This window comes from Protomyctophum bolini (assembly GCF_963924005.1).
Source record: "Protomyctophum bolini genome assembly, chromosome: 13".
In the NCBI taxonomy this organism is placed as follows: domain Eukaryota; kingdom Metazoa; phylum Chordata; class Actinopteri; order Myctophiformes; family Myctophidae; genus Protomyctophum; species Protomyctophum bolini.
Genome location: NC_137874.1, coordinates 20,720,897 through 20,747,852, shown reverse-complemented (window position 1 = coordinate 20,747,852; position 26,956 = coordinate 20,720,897). Strand labels below are relative to the sequence as shown.

The window sequence follows — 26,956 nt, the reverse complement described above, 5'->3', positions numbered from 1 at the left end:
GGAGGACTGTGTGTGAGACTGCTGGCAGTGTGTCTGCTGTTAGGAGCTGACCTCACCTGGCTGAACGCAGCCCAGACTAATGAGAGGAGAGTATTACACATCCCAGGTGACATCATCATCGGGGCATTGTTCTCTGTCCACCACCAGCCTCCGGCTGATAAGGTACTGTCTGTGTGTGTGTGTGTGTGTGTGTGTGTGTGTGTGTGTGTGTGTGTGTGTGTGTGTGAGAGAGAGAGAGAGAGAGAAGAAGCACAAGGGAGTCCACGTGTGAGTGAGAGAAAGTGCCATCAGGGCCCAATCTTCAGCTGGGCACAGTAGGTTATTGCTATTACTGTTATTGCTATTTTCAATTTAGCAGACAGCGCCCATGTGGTCTAAATTCTAAATGATCTGGCACCTACAGTATTTAGTGCCCATCAAACAGACTTTGCGCTTTAAAATGGTAAATCATTCATTTACAGTATATAGCGCTTTACACAGGCGCAAATACATTCACACAACGATGGCGAAGGAAACCATGCAAGGCAGGGTTTATTGAAGCAATTAGGGGTTCAGAGTCTTGCTCAAGGACACTTCGACACTAACTCTGGGGGAGCCCGGCATCGTACTGGGAATGGGAACCTCCCAGTTTTCCCATCCAGCCGTTCGACTACCGGCCACTCTACCCCTGTGCCACTGCCGCCCCTACGCTTTGCACCTAGAACAGCTTTGTTGGTCTTAACTCAGGTGCAGTGATGGCGTAGACATTTCCTTACTATTTATTTATTTAAAAATAATGTATCCCATGATTTTTCACCCGGTGCCAATTGCCTGCCCTAAGCTGTAATCCTGGGCGCTACTCTCCCTCTGTCAACATGGGAAGAGCCCCGAACTGAGCTCATGCTTCCTTCAATGCATGAGGAGTGAGCAGGCCCCTTCTTATCACCTGTTCCTTACAATTCAGACATTGGGATTAAGATGCAGCTACTGTAGATGAGTTCACAATGAGCGCACACTGATTACATTAAAAATCTATCAAATGTGAAATTCCAACATTCGTATCCGCAAGATATATCCCTAGACATATTTTAGGTACTTGGCATTGAGGTTCAAAAAATAAATAAGGATCTGGGCCAGATTATCAATATGTTGCATTGGGCAAGCGCAGGATTTCTTAACACGAAGACGAGTGGTATGGAGAGAGGGGGCGATAGATATAGGCAGATAAAAATAGATGCATTTCTTTCAATTAGCAGTAGCCTACACTTTATTACAGAATATCTTCAAATACCTCTGCTCCTGTAAGAATGTTGTCAAACCATTGCCTCTTGTCTTTCTTTATCTGTCTCTGCTCAGTGGACAGCACTTAACATCAATCATCATCAATATCCATAGAGCTCCGACATAGGAGTCATGGGACACATAGACAGCAGCATCAGTCATGCTGTAGTTGGTGGTTTAAATGAAAAATAACCTAACTGTGTGTGTGTGTGTGTGTGTGTGTGTGTGTGTGTGTGTGTGTGTGTGTGTGTGTGTGTGTGTGTGTGTGTGTGTGTGTGTGTGTGTGTGTGTGTGTGTGTGTGCACGCGCGTGCATATGTGACATTCATATGTGCATTGTGCATGACACTATCTTCTTGTGTGATTTGACATATTCAGGTACATGAACGTAAGTGTGGCTCAGTGCGTGAGCAGTATGGCATCCAGAGGGTGGAGGCCATGCTGCACACTCTGGATCGAATAAACGCTGACCCCAGCATCCTGCCCAACATTACCCTCGGCTGTGAGATCAGGTCAGCAACCACTCAGAATTATGGAGAGTGGGTGGTCCACTCTCTGCGATACATATACATGCGTTTACATTATAAAGTACTATACTGTACATTCACTCGCTAACAATATGAGACATGGATTATGGTCTTCAGTCACTTTTCAAAACAAACCGATTGAAAGAGTAATTTACTAATACTGTAATGTCACATTACAAAGTAACGATCACTGAAACTCACAGTTTTTAGTTTAGTGGTCTCTGCAAGCTTATTTTTTTAAATGTACAAAATTGTATTTATCCTAGAATTTAGCGGTATGGGAAACAGAAAAAATTGATTCTGACATAAATCCCATGGGACTTTGATGGAGTGCATGACACAATTGAGCATCGCAACGCAATGTCTGTGACATCTTCATACCGGCTATTTAAACTGGAAGTTTGCACTGCTCATCCTGCTTGCTTGCTGCTGCTGCATACTGACACTGCTGTGCTCTGCTTAAACCTTTGCTGCTCACCTTCCTCCACCCCAGCTACCACCTGTCATTTTGGACCTGCCGTTTAGGTACGGGGGATTCAGAGTCTCTGTGGTTGGGACTGATGCCTAAAAAGCAGATCCAATTAATCATCAAACCATAATAAATATATTGCTCATTTGTCCTGACTGAAATATGTATTTGTCTCTTGGTGACCAAGGGATTCCTGTTGGCACTCTGCTGTGGCATTGGAGCAGAGCATTGAGTTCATCCGGGACACACTGGTGGCCAACAATGAAGAGGAGAACATGGGCAGGTAAAGTAAGCCTTGCCGAGCCATGAGCCATGAGACATGAGGCCATGAGCCATGAGGCCCATAGGGCAGGAGCCTATCTGCTGTTTCTGTAGCCATGAGGCCCATAGGGCAGGAGCCTATCTCCTGTTTCTGTAGCGTGAGGCAGCTTGATGTACAAGTACACCCCCTGGACATGACGCTAGTATGTCGCAGGGACTTACCCCCAATCCAACCCTTGATGCTGAGTGCCAAGCATACATTTTTTCTGAGTCTTTGGTATGACCAATACTTTGCATTGTGACCTTTCAAAAGATGTTTAAACATTTGAAATGAGACATTCTGCATAATGATTACTTTCTACTTTTGTTACTTTAAGTACATTTTGATGCCGATACTTTTGGACTTTTACTTGAGTACATTTTTAATACAGGACTTCTACTAGTAACGGAGTACATCTATACATTGCAGTATTTACACTTTTACTTAAGTAAAACATTTGAGTACTTTTTACACCACTGGACAGGTGTACAGCAGAGGAGGAGGAGGAAGGGCACATGAGCCTTCCGGTAAAAAAGCCCATCGTGGGACTGATCGGCCCAGGCTCCAGCTCTGTGGCCATCCAGGTCCAAAACCTCCTCCAGCTCTTCAACATCCCACAGATCGCCTACTCTGCCACCAGCATGGACCTCAGTGACAAGGTACTGTACACTACCTGTTACTATTATTCAGTTGACCTCAGTGACAAGGTACTGTACACTACCTGTTTCTATTATTCAGTTGACCTCAGTGACAAGGTACTGTACAGTGTACACTACCTGTTACTATTATTCAGTTGACCTCAGTGACAAGGTAGTGAAGGTACTGTACACTACCTGTTACTATTATTCAGTTGACCTCAGTGACAAGGTACTGTACACTACCTGTTACTATTATTCAGTTGACCTCAGTGACAAGGTACTGTACACTACCTGTTACTATTATTCAGTTGACCTCAGTGACAAGGTACTGTACACTACCTGTTACTATTATTCAGTTGACCTCAGTGACAAGGTACTGTACACTACCTGTTACTATTATTCAGTTGACCTCAGTGACAAGGTACTGTACACTACCTGTTACTATTATTCAGTTGACCTCAGTGACAAGGTACTGTACACTACCTGTTACTATTATTCAGTTGACCTCAGTGACAAGGTACTGTACAGTGTACACTACCTGTTACTATTATTCAGTTGACCTCAGTGACAAGGTACTGTACACTACCTGTTACTATTATTCAGTTGACCTCAGTGACAAGGTACTGTACACTACCTGTTACTATTATTCAGTTGAAGGGGGAATCTTGAAAAAACAAGAAACGTTTCGGCGGTTAAGCCTTCATCAGGGAATCCTTTCTCCGATGAAGTGCTTAACCACCCGAAACGTTGGATTCTTGTCTTACTCTCTTGTGTCCTAATAAAATAATGTCACTTTGGCTATCAGGGTGTGCGGCCAGCCGGCCACGTTCATGTTTTTTCTTCAGTTTATTCCCCCGTGGGCCGGCACCGCTTTAAGGTCTGTGGTGTGCATAAGCATCCTCCACCATATTATTAGTTGAACATGAGCCATATGGATTCAGACACAACTGGCACCAGACGTGTTGGACATCTCCGTCCGTCTGTCAATATGTCTGTCTGGTGACAGACATATTGATTGAACCCAATCATGATGGCATCGCCAACCCGATATGAAGGACCACACTAAATACGTTGCATTGGTTCTACAATGCATTTGTAGAACGGCCAGTTCAATCCCTTACAGCAGGGTTCCCCAATTAATTTTCCTCAAGGGCCATATTTTGACTACCAGGCTGGGGGCCGAGTCGGCACGCGCGAGGTCGAGGTCTTGCCCTGAAATGAATGATTAAGGAAAAGGACCCCCAGTTTGACATGCAGAGGCTACTGACCACCATTTAATGCCATTTATAGCTGGAAATTCTTCCACGGGCCGCTAATTGGGGAACCCTGACTTACAGTATACTGAATATACTGTAGATAGATAGATAGATAGATAGATAAATAAGTGTGTGTGTGTGTGTGTGTGTGTGTGTGTGTGTGTGTGTGTGTGTGTGTGTGGGTGTGTGTGTGTGTGTGTGTGTGTGTGTGTGTGTGCGTGTGCGTGCGTGCGTGTGTGCGTGTATCTGAGTGTAGTTACCCTCACTTTTACCCATTTGCATGAATCATTTTAAGAGTGGACAAGGACATTCAATTCTTCTTGTGTGGCCATATAGTGCAGTTGAGCAGAGTACCTGCCAGTGGCTGTGTCATTACATAGCTAGATACATAATGCAGACTGATTAATGTCTTCCTACTCAAAGCTATTCTTTTCACTACAGAGCCTGTTTAAGTACTTTATGAGGGTGGTACCATCAGACTCACAGCAGGCCAGAGCTATGGTGGACATTGTCAAGAGATACAACTGGAGCTATGTTTCTGCGATACACACAGAGGGTAAGACAACACATACTTGCTTCACAAACCTCTCCATGGATTTCAATGTGTATCCATTTCAAGTGTTAGCTTCAGTGGATGGTCTTTTAATAATCAATTCCTTTTGATGTGGGAAATAGTGCATGCACCGCCATACTGCTATGGAGTATTATGGGGAGTGATTTTGACCTGTTATTGACATGGAGCTGATTCATCACTATGAGTGGGATGCCCATCTGGCTCCAGGTTGGAAGGCCATGCTTCCACCCACTGCTACTGTGCTACCCTGGGGGAGAACATGAGCTAACATTGGCCCCTGTCCTCACACGTTGCTGTACATACTGTACTGTCTCTCTCTCCATCTCTCTCTCTTTGGATGTGTCAGAAATCACTCGCACTACACACTATATAGTCCACTAAGACTAAAGTGAGGTTGCCTTTTTGTAGCGCTGCCTGAATATACCTGTATAGTGAGAATTAGGGACCCCTAGGGTTCCTTGAAGAAGTTGAAGGGGTTCCAAATGGACCCTTGCATGGCTGTAACTCAATCAGGGTGTACAGATGCAACCAAATGGACCCGTAATTCCATTTGGTTCCATTTGTACACCAGAAAATCCATAGTGGAGTCATTGTACCCCACAATGCTTCGTGAAAGGTAGGGTACAATCATTGGTCACTGACACGGCACTATGTAATGTTTCTTTCAGCGCAATGCATGATGGTAGACGGACAGAGAGAGCAGCTCAACCTCTCGCATATAAAAGTCATATAAGTGTTAATTTATGCATTTGTAGCACTCAATTGGAACCAAATGGGCTTATGACTCCACGTTAAGTTAACAAAGGCGGTATTGCATGCACATCCACTCTCTCCCAGGTGCTGGACAAATGGCAATGTAACAGGAAGAGAATAGAATCCGCAACACAGTTTCTTTCTCAGCTGCACTTGTTTATTGCTGCTTCAACGTCACTATCCTGGATCTTGGATCGAAACGTTGAAAAAGCTATATTATACACAAACTAGGATAATTCTTATGAACTCTTTCACTACATGCATTTTACAGTCGCACGCACGCACGCATGCATGCATGCACACACGTATATACATGGCAAGCTCTCTTTACCTCTCTAAACCCTCAAGTGAAATGATCATCCTCAATCATACGGAGGGTCACTCTCTCTGACCTTCACTACAGTGTTGATTGGTGGGCGTCTGTGTGAAGTACTACAGGTTACTGGTTGATTGGTGGGCGTCTGTGTGAAGTACTACAGGTTACTGGTTGATTGGTGGGCGTCTGTGTGAAGTACTACAGGTTACTGGTTGATTGGTGGGCGTCTGTGTGAAGTACTACAGGTTACTGGTTGCCTGCAGGACTCTGAGCTGTGCAACACACTCCCCTCCCTCAGCGACCATTCCTGCAAGTTTAGTTACTATTAGACAGTGGTGGAAAGTAACCAACTAATTAATTCAAATACTGCACTTAAGTACAATTTTGAGGTCCTTTTACTTCCCTTGAGTATGTCTATTTTTCAATACTTTAGACTACTCTACTCCACTACATCTCAGTGACACATATTGTACTTTTTACTGTTCTACAGTTCATTTTAAAACTGAAAAAGTTACTAGATTTATATTCGTATTAACATACAGTACATTATCCAATGAAGCCCTATTTCATACTTTTATACTTTGATATACGTCTATTTGAAAATGTCCCATCATCATTCGTTGTGAGCTTGTAGATCAGAAAAGTTTTACAATTTCTTTAAAAAGATTTGGAAAGCTTTTCCTTTGTGCTTTCACGCAAGTAAATGTTTCAATATAGGCCTTTTACTTGTAACTGTATTGCTAATACTAATCTGGAGTACTTCTTCCACCACTACGTGTGTGACCGACTGCCTGCAGGAATGTGAGCCAAGCAACTCTCTCTCCCTCTGCAACCATTCAACCAAGCAACACTCTCTCTCCCTCTGCAACCATTCAACCAAGCAACACTCTCTCTCCCTCTGCAACAACCATTCAACCAAGCAACACTCTCTCTCCCCCTGCAACCATTCAACCAAGCAACACTCTCTCTCCCTCTGCAACCATTCAACCAAGCAACACTCTCTCTCCCTCTGCAACCATTCAACCAAGCAACACTCTCTCTCCCTCTGCAACAACCATTCAACCAAGCAACACTCTCTCTCCCTCTGCAACAACCATTCAACCAAGCAACACTCTCTCCCTCTGCAACCATTCAACCAAGCAACACTCTCTCTCCCTCTGCAACAACCATTCAACCAAGCAACTCTCTCTCCCTCTGCAACCATTCAACCAAGCAACTCTCTCTCCCTCTGCAACCATTCAACCAAGCAACTCTCTCTCCCTCTGCAACCATTCAACCAAGCAACACTCTCTCTCCCTCTGAAACCATTCCAGCGACTATTAGAAGAGCTCCGCTGCTCAGCGAGTCGACAGGCTAGAGAGCAGCTCCCAGATGGGGATGTGTGTAACTGTATGAATGGGAAGCAGGGCACTGCTGTGTGAGTGAGTGCACTCTCTCTCTAAACCTCCACGTTTATATAAATACAGTTAAAAAAAAAATCAGAATGTGGAGAAGCAGCTTGGAAATCGGAATGTTCCCCGTTCCATTACCCCCCCCCCCCCCTGGCTGTGTGTGTGTGTGTGTGTGTGTGTGTGTGTGTGTGTGTGTGTGTGCGTGCGTGCGTGATGGAGGAGCAGGTTAGCTAAGCTGTCACCACTTCGCACACCATTCCCTCTCACATTTTATAAAAAACAAAATATTTCAATTTTAATTAAAAATGTAAACGTTTTTGAACAAGCCATTAAAAATGCACCATTTACAAATGCAGATAAAAATCTGCAATCCGGAAATTGTGAATAAAACATATTTTGACCAATCTGTATGGTACTAGAGTATGTTAATACAGGTAGCCTCTGCGCTCTTCCATTGAGATAGTTTGACCCTGTGGTCAAGTAGGACCACCTACTGGTTGACAAGTGCTATAGCCTGAAGCCCAAAGCACAGTATCTCCCTTAAACAAGCGGCTTTTCTATCTTAGTTCAGTGGTAGGACTTTTGTCACCCGTGCAGGAGACATTAGTTTAAATCCTGTGATGGATAAAGATCTCACGGATTGCAGCTTTAACATGGATATCTTTTACTATGCATGTTCTAGAAGGACAGCTTGTTATCTTGATGAGTCTGAGCCTCACACCCCCATCACGCTCCCACAGCGAGAACAGATTTGCATAGCAACAGAAATGAGGTGACCTGATTTTGTTGAGAAGGGGGAGACTACCCCTGACAGTTCATGTACAGTAATAATGGGAACACACAGCTTCTGAGTACGTTCACACTGCACCGCCGTGTTTTTGTTGTGTACAGTACTCTATATTGAAACAGTAAATATGGCTACATCATGCACATGTTTCATCTACCTGTGAGGATACGGTGTTGTGCATGCGTGCGTGCGTGTGTTTAAATGCATGCATACATTAGAAGATGTCTATGAAACAGTAAATCAACTGGTACCTACAAAGGTAAAGCGTATTAGCATCATCATGGCTACTTCATTTTTACTTTAAACTGACTACACTGTACATACAGAAATTCGACATTAAATGTGCTGACAAAAGGGTGTCAGTGAAAAGTAGAAAAAGTGCCCCTCGGGCACAGGCTCCACCAGGCCAGGTCAGGTTGTGGCCTCCTGGTGGCGCTATAATAGGCCAATGTGAAAAGGGTGCCATTTGTTCTTACACCATTGATGGCAATTGGATGATTTGAGGCAAAATGTGTTTTGCAAAAATCCACCTGTTTGTGGCGCTATAACAGGCCAATGTGAAAAGGGTGGGATATATTCCTCAGCCTAGTAGGAAAGTCTGTGAAAGATTTCACGTACATTGCACGCTGCGTTCATGATTTGAGGCTTTTTGTTTCAAAACGGGCCAATCCTGCAAACTTTTAAAGCCAATGTTAGCCAACTATGGAATATGAAATATCGGAACACATCCATCTTGAACACATGACTATAGAGATATTGTGTAACGATTTGCGGGATTTTTGGACAGAATATTAATATCATTGGGAAAGTAATGTAAAAAAAATGTTTTTCAAAAGTATTTTTAAAATACACACAGACACACACACACACACACACACACACACACACACACACACACAAAAAAACATGCAGACAGATTTGTAGACTGCTCATCTTCGACAGAGCTACGCTGTGAAAACATATGTTCTTTCCCAACAGGGAATTACGGTGAGAGTGGTATGGAAGCATTCAAAGACATGGCTGCAAAGGAAGGGATTTGCATTGCCCACTCCGACAAGATCTACAGCAACGCTGGGGAGAAGAGGTTTGACAAGCTGCTGGAGAAGCTGCGTGGTCATCTTCCCAAGGCCAGGGTGGTGGCCTGCTTCTGCGAGGGCATGACCGCCCGTGGCATACTGATGGCAATGAGACGCAGGAACCTGGTGGGAGAATTTCTCCTGCTTGGAAGGTGAGAGGTGGCACACACACATACAGTATACATACGGCTGTAATGCCTATGTGTACATGCATGCCTGATTAATATTATACAGTACTGTGTGTGCGTGCGTGCAGTATGTGTGTGTGTTATTCTGTCTGTCTGTGCTCACTAACATACTGTACAAACACATTGCAGATTTTTTCTGTCCCTGGTGTCTGTTATCAAATGAATATTAAGTATGTTTGGATTCCAAAGTGTTCAAAAAGTTTGCTGATTCAATTTGTAAACAACATTTTAATTTTAGATGTAATTTACTGGCTCCACCTTTCATCAACATCATCATCAACATCATCTTGTTCATCACAGCCATCACCACTCTTCCATCCTACCCCCCAGTTGCATAATCAGGTAATTAATAATAATAATAATATTAATAATAGACTGTCTATTATTATTTATTGCAATGTTGCACAAAGTCTAAAAAGCTCTTAGCCTTGCTAACAAATCAGTATTGTTAAAAAATGTGTAGGCTACAGCTAGATAAGACACTCTCATAGACTATCATTGTAAATGAAGAATATTCATATAATATTCAATCATTTATTGCCAAACCCAATTTACAGTTGATTTGGAATTAGTTTAGGTGTGCTTAGACTTGAGATAATACGAACAAGAAGAATGCAGAAGTTGCCATAGGACGACCAATAGTTCCAAACACTACTGTATAATTCCAAAGCTTGAATCCTCATAATGGGTGTAAATCAAGCACTCGGGATACAGGAACAACCACGTGATCACGTCGCGGCAAGATCAAAGACTCATAACTCTCTTTCAAGGGTCTGAGTAGGAAGAGACGTTTTCCTTTTCAGCTCTACTGGAGCGTACATGCACTATTAACACTATTAGTACATTGTTCTTATGAAGTGTGTCACAATCTGAAGGTTAGGGTTAGACAGTCTGCTTCTCTAAGCAGATTAAATGCTGATTGTTGTTCACACATCATTACATACCCATGCTTCACCCTTCACTAAATGTACCACAATGTGGTGGATATGACGCATTTATCAAGATCTTGTGTTTCAAACAGAGAAAACAAAGGAATCACCCGACAACCCTTGAAATTACTCACACTATTCATAGACCCTTTAATCCATATTACTGTAATGCTGGCGTCCCTTCAACATCTTAAATAGTAGCTAAAATAGCCTATCTAAAAGCTTGGCTATATGATGGAAGGACTGAGCACAAAACTACGAGAGAGAGAGAGAGAGAGAGAGAGAGAGAGAGAGAGAGAGAGAGAGAGAGAGAGAGAGAGAGAGAGAGAGAGAGAGAGAGAGAGAGAGAGAGAGAGAGAGAGAGAGAAAAGCTTCAATAAAGAGGGAAGAAGGATGATGATGAGTTAGCTGAGAATGGCATGCTTTATTTTAAGGTTCTGGCCTCTGGTTCAGCCTCATCCCCTGGTGTGTTAGAAAAGCTTCTCTCCTCATTAGGAAGAATACTATATGTAGGCTGTCGCTCAAACCTGACAGCAGCAAACACCAAATAACCTTGAACTACATTACTGCTCGGAACTACTCCATGTTCTGTATAATACAATACATATTGCTGTAAGATTATGGGTGGGCTACAATCAGTTTGTGGGGGCGATTTTATGCTCATTATGATATGTTGGAGCTTATTTATTTTCCCATGTTTTGTTTTGTCTTGTTTTGACAACCGAGATGTTCTACTCGTGTTATTGCTACTCGTTAGTCTAAATGAGCCTAATCTCATTTATGTGGATGTCAGTATGAATATCCTGCACCTGGTGCGCACGCACGCACGCTCACACACACACACACACACACACACACACACACACACACACACACACACACACACACACACACACATACACATAAACGGTGGGTATGTATAAACCTCAGTGGTCCAATTAAGACTGCAGTGGCCTCATTTATTAAAAAGGTTTTTGGACGCAAATGTTTCGACCCTAATCATCATCATGTGCTTGTAGGCCTTGCGTCATTATACATTCAGAGGTGCAATTGGAACCAGAGACACCCTGTCTCTGCTTCTTTATCAATCCGATGCATTCCAATCCTGTTTCACACACAACCGTGACAGTGTCATATTATAGCCTTTTGCTTGTGGAACAGATATACTGAACTATTCATATATCACAATTGATGTCCTGAGGCGTTGTGGGTAGATGAGATTCACTTTGTCTTAAGGGGCAGCTATATTATACGAGAAATCGTATGAAAAGAGGCAAAACTGCTCCATAATAATGGTTTCCTGTCAGGGCAAAGAGACCCACATACAGTACAGCTTGTTTACATTGTGGTCCATTTAAAACATTCAACACAGCATCTTTACTATTGGAAACGCACTCTTACACACGCACGCAGTCCTGAATCAATTCTATTTGTGTTCTTGATATTGAAGGGAATCATTCTAGCAACATTTCGTCACTGTTGGACAGAAAACATTTATCTCCACATTAATCTTTAAGTGTTTGTCCTAAATTAATGCACTATTTTAATACTTTGTCATATGACAATTATTCTGCAAAAGTAGCAAAAATACATACAATACAAGAAATCATGCAACTACATACTGTCAACTCACAGCATGTTCTAGATCAAATGGAATTGAATTGAACAACAGACATTCCCAACGTGTGGGAATGATATTGTATATGTATGATATTATAATTGAAAGTGAGTGATATTAATTGCTTGATTAATGTATTCATACTTCCTGGTACGATGGTGCCACTCCCCGAAAATAGATCAGCAATCTCACAATAGGTCCACCTTTATAGGTTCTAGAGAGCACTTGTGAATCTACAGTATATCTCCACTCAGCAATGAGAGAGAGAGAGAGCTCGTAGGTGGTGCAGATTGCCCTCCCAGGTCAGCGTGTGGGATTCACAGCTCCTGCTCGTGACAGTTTCAAACTATCCACAATCACAGTCCTCCACGCATCTCATATCCATCTCTGCTGTTTATACCACTTTCTCTATTTCCGAGCTCACTTCTCCAAGGTCCCCTTATGAGCACTCCCCCCCCACTCCCCCCAGCCAGAGACTTGGGGAATCATGCAAATCACACCCACACAACTGTTGTGTAACTTCAGCTCTGTCAGGTTGGCTAAGTTTGCCAAAGTATCTCCACGCCTCTCTTTGCCGCAGAGAACTATGCATGTATATTGTGTGTGTGTGTGTGTGTGTGTGTGTGTGCCCTTGTGTGTGTGTGTGTGTGTGTGTGTGTGTGTTATTTGTTTATTGAGCTCAGCATAAAACAGATCTATAGATTCACTTTGCTGTGTCCAAAATCGTATAGTGGGTTTTGGTTTACGCATTAGGCGCACCTAAAACAGCTGATGTACAAGATCAGAACGCATCGCACTGCAGCATGTTGTGAGCTACATGCTGCAGTGCCATGCGTTCTGATATATCGATTTTAACCCAATCTCAATTGGGCATTAGGGTTAGAGGTTAGGGATTTGTTTGCAGTGTTGGGAGTGGCAGAGTTGCAAGTATATCTATAGATAAACCTGTTAATTTAAACACGTACCACCACCCCAGGATATATCTATAGAGGGTATGCACGTGACATCATCATCATACACAGAACTTATGCAGGAGTGCCTATACTGAGTGGCAAAAACTACTTTATGACCTTGACCGCCCATACATCCAAACAGAAAAGTCCTATCTGATTGTTACACGATGTTAAACTCACTTTGTCACTTACTTTGCCACTCGATTTGTCATTCACTTTAAGCATGTGCATACCCTCTATTCACATTTACTTGTACATCTAATGTTTTCTGCTTTTCTACAATTATTGTAATTATTATTTTTTCCCTTTCTTTTCGGAATGAGAGGCACAGCTCTTGTACCATCTGCTCTCGTGGTAGAGAGGGATGTTACTGGCAGAGAAATAGCACTAGTTATCAAACATGATTTCAGTTGTGGGCGGAAGAGGCACTTAAAAGCATAAAAACGACGACGACGCTTCGTGTTGTACTGCAGTGCTTGGCTTCTTACAGCCTCACCATTATACAGTAATGTGTTTCCTAATTTTTGACATTCTTTTCAATTGACATTGACATGTTGAGGATTCCATGTGAGCAATATCACTGTGTCATTGTGTGGATGGGTATTTCTGTCTTTACTCTGGGGATACAGAATGCATTTTTAAAATCCGACATATATACACAATTATTTCTTTGCTTGTGTGTGCGGTTTTGTGGGACTGCAATATTTGTCCCATTTTCTTAAGACAGTATGTTTGTGAGATTCACTCCTACAGTATGCCTGTATAAATGTAGGTCATTTGTTTTCCACTGAAGAAAGACTAAAAGAAAAGAAAAAAGATTAATGGAATGTAAACATGGGTTGCACGTTAGTAGTGGAGTGTCCTTGCAAATCTGCTATTGTAGCCAATGTTGAAGTCAAACGTATGTGCTTCATATCCAAGTTGAATAGTTTACACTTACAGCAACAGTGAATGAACTCCCCAACATGCATTTCTACTGTACCTTTCCTCTGCTTCCATCTGCTCTCTCCAGTGATGGCTGGGCCGACAGGTACGATGTGACTGATGGCTACCAGAAGGAGGCTGCAGGTGGCCTCACCATCAAGCTGAAGTCACGTGGCGTGACGTGGTTCGATGACTATTACCTCAACCTGAAGCCAGACGCCAACCTGAGGAACCCATGGTTCCCAGAGTTCTGGCAACATCGCTTCCAGTGCAGGTTGAGGGACCACCCCCTGGAGAGCAGCAAGTACAACCGCACCTGCACCTGTTAGTAATGATATAAGATACGTATACGCTAAGCACAGTTCACTATAGAGTACTGAAGTCCTCACCCCTGGGTCACAGGCAGCGTTATTATAATAACTTGTTTTGTTTTGACTATTGAACATTGACTATTAGACCCTATATTGAATAGTGATTTTATAGTATTACTGATTGATTGATTGAGTGAGTGAGTGAGTGAGTGAGTGAGTGAGTGAGTGAGTGAGTGATTGATTGATTGATTGGTGGCTCCTTTGCTTTATTGATTGAACATGTTTTGAATTGATACGTTTGACGTTTTGTGGGTTTTTTATCTGTAGAGATCTAGTCAGTAAATGTGTTATTGCTTCTATGGATGAAGTTATGTATAATCTTTAAAGTTTTGCCATAATAAGCAATTGAAGCGCAGTAGGCACTAATCACTTTGCAAGCATGTCACTTATTTTTGTCGGTCACAAAAGTCACCTTTGAACAAAACGCCTAGTTGTTGCTATAAGCGTCTGTTCTCGGAGGAGCTTTTGAACGGAGGTAACAGTGAGTAGGCGTCTCTTAACTGAGTGGTTCTATTGTCCACAGGGAACGAATCTCTACGCCATCAGTATGCCCAAGATACCAAGATGGGATTTGTCATCAACGCTATCTATTCCATGGCTTATGGGTTGCATGCCATGCAGCAAGCGCTCTGTCCAGGGCATCAAGTAAGCTAACGTGGGCTTCATGCTCTGATGGTTTAGACGTAATGTCAAAATTTACTCTTTTCACTGCACATTTTGACAGACCACTGATGTTAAAAACCATTTAACCCAATACTCTATACTTGGTCTCAGGGTTTATGTGAGGCCATGCGTCCCATCGATGGAGGCCAGCTGCTGGAGTTCCTGATGAAAACCAACTTCACGGGTGTATCCGGAGAGACCGTCCACTTTGACCAGAATGGAGACTCGCCTGGCAGGTAGCCTACAGTACACTGTACACCACAGGGAGGGAAGGAAGGAATACATAAGAAGAGGACGCTAGAAAATAGTAATATAGGCGGATGTGAAGAATGAAAGCTAAATATAAAAAAGGAATGAGAACTGTATGGAAGGAGGAAAGGAAGGGAAGAAAAGAAGGAAGCAAGGAATTAATCAAAACATTGAAGAAAAGGAACAAAGAAGTGAATGTATGGCACTTTATGTCTGTGCATGTGTATTTCAGATATGAAATAATGAACTTCAAGCATATGGGCGAAGATCAGTACAGTTATATCCATGTGGGGAGCTGGGACCAGGGAGGTCTGAAGATGGACGATGAGGAAATCTGGACCAATGGCACTGAAATATTCCAGTCAGTCTGCTCATCACCCTGTAAAAAAGCAGAGATTAAGGTACAGTATGAGCAGGGAATACTCTCTCTGGCAACATTAAGCCAGACACAGAGAGGAACCACTTTACATGAGATATGGTCTGAAACTTGTCATATATTCTGCCAAGTCTGTATTTTTCCAAATTAAGGAGGCAGTTCCACAGTCCTCTTTCCTCCAAAATAATGATAATTAAGTATTATATGTGGAGGAAGAATGTTTTTGGGGGTAACAAGAACACTCGGCGGATTTACCCTTTTTGCCGACTTCTCAAGACAAGTCGGCAAACCGTGGAGAATATTCGGCAGACTCTTAAGAAGATTCGCCGCGCGACGACTCTTCTTCAGATTCTGCCGAATATTCTCCACGTTTCGGGGCACTTTCAGCAGCTGCAGCTGCAAGTTTCTGAATGTTAGCTACTGCTAGCTACTGTGCTAACGATGCTAAAGCAACACAACCAAATTTATTTTATTAATCCCGTGATCGGGACGGGACGGGACGGGAATGAAAGTCAACGGGAGCGGGAATGCCATCTATCTAGAATCATAATGATCATTTTCAGGAAGGAAACAACGCTCGCCGCGGTGCTCAGGCTCACTGCTGGCTGCCTGCTGTAGCCAGGGGGGTGGAGCTGGGTGGACCGCAGTGTTTGTTTACAATAAAGTTTCAATAGTTGTCACTGTACAATACTTTACAGTTGTCATGTTGCACACAATCAATTTGGTCATAGCAGCCGCTGAGCCGCCTGTAGCCTCTCCTCTCCAAGCAGCAGCCCACAGTGCCTGCACCGTGAGACCGCAGTGAGAACGCTATAGCATTGCAAGAAGCTAAGGCTTAGCTGCTAAGCTAACACAACACCAGCCATGGTGGTGGTGATGTTAGCGTAGCGTAGCTTTCTGCTGCTTGGCTGTTCAACTTCACTTCATCTCTGCCTATAATTTTCTTCTGCACAGCGCAGCAATAGCTTTGCTTTGCGCTTGCGTTAGTCAAAACTAAAAGCGAGTGACAGTGAGACGAGCATGTCGACCGTAGCAATGAATGGAGACCTATTTGGAATGATTAAATCCATTATTGGCCTGGAGAAAGTTACAGCCGCTCCGCCTCCTCCTCCTCCTCCTCCCTGGCACGGTACAATTAGCCATGTGCTATATGACGTTTTGTTTACCCTGCGAGGGACTCTCTATATGGGCACACTTGTGAAAGCTGAATGCTTTTGCATGCTTTTATTGATCTGCTGTCTGATCAGCGTGCATGATCATCATGCAGTAGCTAGATGCGCGCTCCAGTGCCGAGATTTCTTCCCGTTTCGGCGACTCTTCGTCACTTTCCGTCCGAGTTCTCAGACAGAACTCGGACCGGAAAGTGACGAAGAGTCGGCGAAAGGGGAAGAAATCTCGGCAAAGATGAAGAAGAGTCGGCGACCCGAGTTCTCCAGTATTCTTTTTGGGACCTTAGGACAACCCAGTTCATACATATTTCATATGGTGCTGCTGCTGTTTGGACCTGTAATGTCCCCAGGTGATCCGTATAGGACAACCCAGTTCATACATGTTTCATATGGTGCTGCTGCTGTTTGGACCTGTAATGTCCCCAGGTGATCCGTATAGGACAACCCAGTTCATACATGTTTCATATGGTGCTGCTGCTGTTTGGACCTGTAATGTCCCCAGGTGATCCGTATAGGACAACCCAGTTCATACATGTTTCATATGGTGCTGCTGCTGTTTGGACCTGTAATGTCCCCAGGTGATCCGTATAGGACAACCCAGTTCATACATGTTTCATATGGTGCTGCTGCTGTTTGGACCTGTAATGTCCCCAGGTGATCCGTATAGGACAACCCAGTTCATACATGTTTCATATGGTGCTGCTGCTGTTTGGACCTGTAATGTCCCCAGGTGATCCGTAAAGGACAACCCAGTTCATACATGTTTCATATGGTGCTGCTGCTGTTTGGACCTGTAATGTCCCCAGGTGATCCGTATAGGACAACCCAGTTCATACATGTTTCATATGGTGCTGCTGCTGTTTGGACCTGTAATGTCCCCAGGTGATCCGTATAGGACAACCCAGTTCATACATGTTTCATAATATGGTGCTGCTGCTGTTTGGACCTGTGATGTCCCCAGGTGATCCGTAAAGGGGAGGTGAGTTGCTGCTGGACCTGCACTCCCTGTAAGGACAATGAGTACGTGTTTGATGAGTACACCTGTCAAGCTTGTGAACTGGGCTACTGGCCTACATATGACCTGACAGGTAAACTAACTGTCTGTCTGTCTGTCTGTCTGTCTGTCTGTCTGTCTGTCTGTCTGTCTGTCTGTCTGTCTGTCTGTCTGTCTGTCTGTCTGTCTGTCTGTCTGTCTGTCTGTCAGTACAGTACAGTACAGTACAGGTATAACATATTGTCTGTCTGTACTGCCTGTCTGTCTGTCTGTCTGTCTGTACAGTACAGGTATAACATATTGTCTGTCTGTACTGCCTGCCTGTCTGTCTGTCTGTACAGTACAGGTATAACATTGTCTGTCTGTACTGCCTGCCTGTCTGTCTGTCTGTCTGTACAGTACAGGTATAACATATTGTCTGTCTGTACTGCCTGCCTGTCTGTCTGTCTGTACAGTACAGGTATAACATATTGTCTGTCTGTACTGCCTGTCTGTCTGTCTGTCTTCATTTAACTTAAAATGTTTTACAAATCCTTTGTGCAATATCTGTTCTGTACTATAATTTAGCTTATCTGTTCTGAGGTGTCAATGCAGGAAATTCCTGCATTAATAACAATATAAAATACGAATAACAAAACTAATAACTAAGCACTGAGCACAGGTCGATTGAGCCAACTGTGCCGGAGATTATCTGTACACAGACAGACACACACACTGAAACAGATGGACAGAGATGATATGAACGGTTGCATACAACAGATGAGCAAACAATTAAAATAAAATCTAGAGAGCTTATTTAGAAATTGTGAACTATGAACGTGAACTAGTTCATAGATGTATAGCTGACTGTGAACTGAACTTTGAGCTAACTCTTGTGAAGTGTGAAATTGTACACACCTCACTCCTCCAGATCTGATACCTTATTATTACCTCCCTGTGGGGCAGCCATTGCTGCCCCAGAGGGAGGTAGTCAAGGTACTGTATCACATCTTACTGTACCAGATATGTTCTGAAATGACAACCCCCTCCACCCTTTTCAGTTTGCACTGGTGGTGTACATGCCAACAGGGACTCTGCCTATTTCTTCTATCTATCAATTTATCTATGTATTTACACATAGTGCTGTACACAGCTCTATGTGGAAGTGTTGCAAGTTTCAGATAGATCAGCTAATTCTGTTATTCACACTGCATGTTCTATTTAGTAGTATGTGAATGTATAATGTACTGTACACTATATACTGGGTCTGGGAAGGGTTATCACCCACCCGCCTTCAAGCCTACACTTCGTGCACACACGCAGGCACGCACGTGTACTCCTCCTGATACAGTTGGAGATCAAATGGCAATTTCACATAAATGATCAGTGTATGTTTGAAATGTTCAATCTAATGATCTCTCTCAACCCCCTAGGTTGTGAGCCTATCGCGGTGCAGTATGTGCGTTGGGGCGATCCTGAACCAATAGCAGCTGTGGTGTTCGCCTGCCTGGGCCTCATGGCCACCCTGTTTGTCACATCTATCTTCATCAAGTAACGCTCTTTTAATTTCAGTATAGCCATGTTTGTTATACGTGTTTTTGTTCCTCTTAGGAATGACGTGCTAAGTAAAAGTTTACTTGAAGGGAAGTGATTACACCCTAATGAAACCCTTCATGTTCATGATGGCACTAACATGCCACGAGCAAGGCCTAAGGCCGGGTCCAACCATCCATCCATCCATCCTGGAGAACCCTAGCCTTGCGTGACCAGACATATTTTCACTGTGTGATTTTTTGCAATTTGTCTGGCCATAGCAACATCTCTAAACAAAGTGCCAAACCGATTGAACCTCTAGAGTTAGTAAACTGGGACTGAGTAGAGTCTGTACTTGGACCACTATTTTTGCCTCTACACCAAATCCTCTACACCAAATCACTCCAAACTATATAATACCAGATCTACAAGCTCACACAATGCACAACAATGTGTTGTGAGCTTGTAGATTGGTTATTTTTGGATTATTTTCACCTCAGAATATTAATGCTGGGGTTCACGTGGTTAAGCAGAATAACTGTCCATAGTTAATTTGTGAATCAAACACTGCTTTATTCATGTTGCAGGTTCTGGGACACCCCAGTGGTCAAATCATCCAGTCGTGAGCTGTGCTACATCATCCTGGCTGGGATCTTCCTGAGCTACATGTGCACTTTCAGCCTTATTGCCAAACCCAACATTGTCTTCTGCTACCTCCAGAGGCTTGGAATAGGCTTGTCTCCTGCCATGAGCTACTCTGCCCTGGTCACCAAGGTATAGTAATATCCTCCATAGTGTTCATTTAACTCTAATCCCAGTTAAAGTAATGCAAGTCAGTAATGCAAAACTCAGAATAAAACTCTTCACTGTTAGCATGTTGTCGATGAAGAACCTCCCTCAGAATAAAACTCTTCAGATTTTCCCTGAATTACCCTAACTAGCCCTTACCCGTTGTGAGATATTGCCTGCACCCCTTGTGGCTGCAGGGGGTACTGCACCCTGGGTGCGTTTTCGCATCTTTAATTCACTAATAAATTCATTATTAATGTATAAGTTGTTAAATTGGAAAAAGGGCTTGACCTCCATATTATTATGGTCAATGCCTGTGTGAAATGGGAGTGATTGGTGCTGGCAGTGAGGAGCTACGGCAGTCACAGTGACACACAGACAGACATTCAGACAGACAGACAGACAGACATTGTCAGAATTATAGTATGATGATGATAAGTAAAAGGTGTTCCTGGATCTGTGGGCGTTCTTATGCAGACCAATCGTATCGCACGGATCCTGGCAGGCAGTAAGAAGAAGATCTGCACCAGGAAGCCTCGCTTCATGTCCGCCTGCGCTCAGCTGGTCATCGTCTTCATCCTCATTCTGCTGCAGCTAGGAATCATAGTGACCCTCTTCATCATAGAGCCACCACAGGTGAGTGTGTGTGTGTGTGTGTGTGTGTGTGTGTGTGTGTGTGTGTGTGTGTGTGTGTGTGTGTGTGTGTGTGTGTGTGTGTGTGTGTGTGTGTGTGTGTGTGTGTGTGTGTGTGTGTGTGTATGTGTGACGTGTGTGTAGGACGTACGTGCAAGGGTGAGTATGGTGGGGAGGGGATTATACTTTGTGCGCATATATTTATCTATACGCTAGCCGCTCACAAACATTGATGACGAAGGTGAGGACGCGGCAATGAGATGTGTTAGATGATGTACGATGATAAGAGCGCCCCTCACTTCACACGGGTGTGATGTTTTAGTTATCTATTACTCGATTTCACTATGTTCCACAAATGTATGTTATTCATCAACATGACAAGAAGTACTACAAAATGTAATGTATGATTTTTCTTCTTTTAAACAAACTCCCCCAATCCGCTCCTGTCGTCCTACTGCAGGTGATCTTTGACCACCCCAGCATCAGCGAGGTACACCTGATCTGTAACCTGACCACACTGGGAGTGGTGGCACCCCTGGGATACAACAGCCTGCTTATCCTCAGCTGCACCTTCTATGCCTTCAAGGTACCTCAATTATACTTCTTAACACAGATGTCTCTTGACATTTTTGAGGTGCGCTAGCCCTTCCTATGCCCAGCGTTGTGTGTTTGTGTGAATCATAGTGATGATTCGATTGGCTGATCACCCCATAGTGATGATTGGCTGAGCAAAGTACATATTGAGGATAAAAAGTGAGGACGGACGGAAAAGTGAGGATGCAAATTGTGATTGTGATTGGCCGGAATGAGATGATGTATGATGATGTATGATGATAAGAGAAAATAAGTGTTGAATGACAAAGTATACATTTGCCTTCATAACACAGTCAAACTGCTCCCTACTGGAACACATTGAAGTTCTCTGTTGTATAACAGCAGTAACCCAGTGCTTAAACTAGGCTTTGTTCAGCACCATAAAACTTTTGGTTAAACTTGAGGGTGAGTGGGAGTCTGGGAGACTAGGGATCCTGCAGAGCTGAGCAGAAGTGAACAAACTGAGCAGTGAGTGATGTAACAGAAGGTTGCTTGCAGCCTTGCACCATTCTGTCTGATCAAGGGAATTCCAAAGGGAAACAAGTTTTTCTCGCATAAAATGTATTTGGGATCTGCACAACTGCAAACTTCCATCAATGGAGTGAAATATACCTCGAGTAAGGCTGTGCAGCACAGGTTTACTGGATCGGTGTATAAAGTTAGTAATGGAACTATTCCTTCATTAGCCTACCAGTTTTTGAAATTGGATTACACCATTAGATGTCAAGGATAGAGTCCTTCAATTAACCTCTAATGAACCAGCGGAGGGGAGGAGAATCTGTTTCCAGCACTAGTTTGAAACCGCCCCTAGTCCTTGGAAAGGGCTCGTTCTTTCAGGCTAGAGACATTAAAGGAAGCTGTGCCACGAAGGGTTATTGGTGAATCTTAACCCAGACTCTCAACTTGATCCTTTTTCTATTCTCACAGACACGTAATGTCCCAGCGAACTTTAACGAGACCAAGTACATCGCCTTCACCATGTACACCACCTGTATCATCTGGCTGGCATTTGTCCCCATCTACTTTGGCTCCAACTACAAGATTATCACCATGTGCTTCAGTGTCAGCCTCAGTGCTACCGTGGCACTTTGCTGCATGTTTTCTCCAAAGGTATGTTAAAAACTACCTGCCTCAACAGGGTTATGATGAGTCACAATGCAATGAATTTCCCCTGTTATACAGTATGTACTATATATCCTTGTAGGATAGAATTGCAAAGAGAATAGGGCGCAAATTGTTCAATTTAAGGCAGCAATGCTTTCATTACCCGGGATTTGAATCCGGATCCCCTATGCAACCGTCAAATCTGCTCGTTTGAGCGGAGGCTACATTTTTACTTTGATGCAGTGCCTCTTGTCAACCAACAGTTGTCCTAACCGACCACAGGAGAAAAGCAGGTAGACAAACTATCACCACTGCAGTCGTTATCAGGGCCATCAGGGCAGAGAGGCTCCAAACATCACGTCCATGGTGTAAAAGGAACCAATAATAGTTTTGGAGCATGATCCATGCAGTGCAGACTCTACCTTTCTTTGTTATTCTAACCTCGGTCCGGCACCTGGTTTTTAGTTAGTGGATGTGCATGCTTTATTGTTCTTCTCTGTATTTCATTGGTCAAAATAATGTTTTATTCACAAAAACTTTAATCTTTAATGTCAATAGCAATTTGATATTGAGAATCTGAATGAAACTGAAATTAATTGAGATATACTTCCCAACACGTATCTCTGCTCACTCTGTGCTTATTATGGTTTGTCATGGTTAGGTGTACATCATGCTGGTGAAGCCAGAGAAAAATGTGCGCAGTGCGTTCACTACATCTACTGTGGTGAGAATGCATGTGGGTGATGCAAAGAAAGCGGCCATTGCTTCTGCCAAAAGCTCTAGCAGCAGCCTGGGCAACTTGTTCAAAGGCCGTAGCTCTGGGCAATACAACATAAGGTACAGTACACCTACCTCTCTCACACACAAACACATGCAGGCACACACACACACACACACACACACACACACACACACACACACACACACACACACACACACACACACTCACACTCACACACTCACACTCACACTCACACTCACACTCACACTCACACTCACACACACACACACACACACACACACACACACACACACACACACACACATGCCACAAATCGCTGATGCCTCTGTCTCTGCTGTAGTCATGGCTACTGTCCTCGTTCTGCCCCAAATACACTTCTGTTCCAAAGGGAGTCTACCAACGCGCCTCAAGCCTGAAGCGGCTGATCCGGTGCTTCACAGGTACAAGGACATAAGTTGCATAAGGAGAAGAGACTGGAGCAGCACAGACATTTAGAGCCTTTTATTAGGTGCTAAAGTATACAAAGACTTAACGTTTCGACCTTGCAGTCTTCATCAGAGTCATAGGGTGGCAGCATTTGGGCATGTCTTAAATACAGGCTGGGCTATCAGTGAGCCAATTACAAGATGCCATGATACATGTAATAACCAGTTACTAGACATTTCTGTTCCACTTTGTTCCAAAGTGAATGTTGTTTTAATCGTACATTTCTACATCAATGTAATTAAAAATGTCAGCTAATTGCCATGTCCCCTATGAATTCTGCATAGAAAACCCCAATGTTGTCAATGCTTCTTCCCAGCACCATGTTATTGCCATGGGTTATTTTAGGCCTAGACAACATTGCATTTAGCTGAGAACTGAGCTCTGAGATATGCTTTCTACAACACGGTCATCATCACCTCATCATATATATTGATCTATATCGTTGTCTTTGAAAGCTGAATCACTGTGTTTAGGCTGCCTGGCGAGCCATTAAAAGCTGTTGTTCATGAAGGCGACTGGGTTGACGGTTCATAAGATAAAGGAGACTCACAGCCTCCAAGGATTTCTCTTTCCAGGGAAGAAAGAATAAAGAGGCGGGGAGATGTTAAATTGTAAGGAAGCTAAATAAAGAATAGAATGGGGATGGAATAGGATGGCTAAAAATGTAATCGGAGCCTGAAGCCCAATGCAGAAGGATGTGCTATACATTATACAAATAAAACTTGACTTGACTTATACCATGGACACAGAAAATATGATTATAACCTACTACCATTTTGTTTCTCAGTTATGATTATGGATGTAAAAAATATAATCTTTTTTTACTTAGGTGAAGTGGCCATGTTAATGCACTCTGAGTTGTCTCGATAAAGAAAAGTAATGGACTCAACTTGCGAGACCTTGTTGTGCATTATCACTTACATTATATTTATACTATACTATTTATATACAGCAGTCCTGCCCCCTCGAGAGACCCGGAAAATAAATCCCCGTTCATTTTCCTCACAGACTTTTCAGAAAGTATTTATTTAAAGACGTTTATGCTGCGGACAAAGCCAACTCTTGTCGTGACAAATCATGACAATAAACACATAAAAACATGTTTTGGGCCAAACAAAGAATTAGAAAGTAGAAAAAACGACAGGTTACAACACTTTTTTTGTTGTTTTTCTTCTTTGTAATTATTTGTTTGGTCCAAAATATGTTTGTTATCATGATTTGTCACGACTCGAGTTGGCTTCGTATGACGCTTAGAAGGTCTTTAAATAAATACATTTTGAAATGTCTATGGGAAAAATGCATTGGGATTCATTTCCTGCATGGGCCTGGCGTCGTTATGAAAGGGGGCGGGACTGCGACGCTCTATACTGTATATAAATGTCACACCACTATATTTATCTTGTCTAATACATTATAGTACTGAAATATTGTATTGTAACTAAGCCCAAAATTTAGACTCTTGTAGATGTATTTATCGATTCAATCTACGAGAGTCCAATGACTCATTACCTTTAGTTGGGAGAGCGAAACCCCCTGCCTCAAAGTAACTCTGAACATGTAATGCAAAATCTAAGGTGCTTACCCGGCTGCCCCACCTGTCCGATTATTCTCCGGGAAGGTTCGGAAACAGGGAGGTCCGTAGTTTTCAATAAAAAAAGATGTTCCACTCTGTCTCAGAATCTGTCATCCATCTTGGATCTGTCCTCGTCTCCCCAAATGAGTGCAACTGGCTGCGCAACCCTGACTGCCAGGGGTGCTGTTGCGCACGCAGTTGCAATGGAGGACAGATCCAAGTTGGATGACAGATTCCGAGACAGAGTGGATTAAAACACTTGAATTTTGCATTTGTACATGTTCAGTTACTTTCAGGCAGGGGGTTTCGCTCTCCCGACCAAAGGTAACTGCTGTAATGTCGGAACTGAATGCTATACAGAAATACACAGACCATTTATCATAGCATTTGCAATATTCCACAAGTATAATAAAACATTCCACTATTATATTATGTCTACTACTAGACAAAATATGTTGTTATATTCTGATTTACAGAGGATGGATGGTATGCAGAATTGCACAGTCACTGATTCAGAAAGATGACATTCTTGCACACTTTCTCGTCTCTCACATGTTTCGTAGCTCCAATGGGAAATCGGTGACATGGGCACAGAATGAGCACGGCCCCAATTCCAACCTGCTGTGGAAGAGAATCTCCATTCATGTCAAGAAGAAGGAGGAGGTCGAGGCCAACCAGACTGCCATCATCAAGCCCTTCTCTGAAGGAACCGACTCGCCTCTTGACACGAGTATCACCGCGGGCCATGATGATCCACAGGAAACTCAGTCATACCACCCTGCCGGAACCTACCAACGCTGCTCCCCGCCCCAACCATCCCTGCCCACTGTCAGCCAACATGGAGGGAAGGCAGGGGGCTTCCAGGAACACTCCGAGAGCACTGGATGTTTTGTTGTCAGCAGAAAGGATGTTGACAATAGCCAAATGGTGGATGTTGGAATGAGCGTGAGGGATACCGGCACATCGGCTGTGGCTGACATCGGTGTCGGGATGATTGGCAGCCAGTCTCAAGATGCCACCATAATGGACCAAATTAGCATTGTGGTTAACCGTTTCACTGCCAACATCAGTGAGCTCAACACCATAATGTTGCCAGGCTTGACATCAGGGGAAGCGACTGTTAGCTCTCCCTCCGGACCCACATCTACGGCCGCAGGTGCAGGTGCAGGTGCCATTGCCTGCCCGCCTCCCCCCTACATACCGCCTAGAGGCAGGCAGGTTCCATACAGTGTCACCAGTTATACAGAGGCCACAGCACTCTCCGCCTCCCGCGAGAATCGACCAGTAGGAGTGATTTATGGACATGTGGGTGGGGCCTGCAGTGCCGGCAGGAAATCTGCGAATATGGAGGAGCTGGTTGCTCTGACACCCCCCTCCCCGTTTAGAGATTCTTCCTCTGGGTCCAACAGCAACTCGCCCACCTCCCTGTCCCCACACTCAGAGGCTGAGTACAACCAGCTGCTGAGACACTACAGCCAGAGCTCCTCCTCGCTATGAACTTCCTATTTCTATCATACCATTGAGTAGAACAGGGGTGGGCAACTTTGACGATGGAGAGGGCCACTATATTTCCACACTCACTCCCTAGGGCCATAGATTACTGTCGTAGCAAAAATAGCCGATCTACAAGCTTTTTTTTTTTAATATTTTTGCTATATTCGAATTGGAATCCTGAAAATTTACATTTTTATGTAATTTAAAATGCCTTTAATTATATGTGTGTTGAGCATAGAGCTACTAAT

At 43.5% G+C, this 26,956-nt stretch overlaps 1 protein-coding gene across 1 annotated transcript; it reads left to right on the top strand.

The window, feature by feature from the left end:
• Positions 1–30: 30 nt before the first annotated feature.
• grm5a (glutamate receptor, metabotropic 5a) lies at positions 31–26,711 on the top strand (the record flags this gene model as incomplete). Its single annotated transcript, XM_080781085.1, has 18 exons — positions 31–162; positions 1,638–1,771; positions 2,443–2,538; positions 3,041–3,215; positions 4,892–5,006; positions 9,250–9,499; positions 14,048–14,283; positions 14,854–14,975; positions 15,105–15,229; positions 15,475–15,643; positions 17,749–17,875; positions 19,194–19,311; positions 19,881–20,067; positions 20,560–20,718; positions 21,176–21,301; positions 22,237–22,419; positions 23,075–23,250; positions 25,778–26,711. Coding segments are annotated over 18 exons (3,564 nt in total), but the record flags the coding sequence as incomplete, so codon positions are not given.
• Positions 26,712–26,956: the final 245 nt, after the last annotated feature.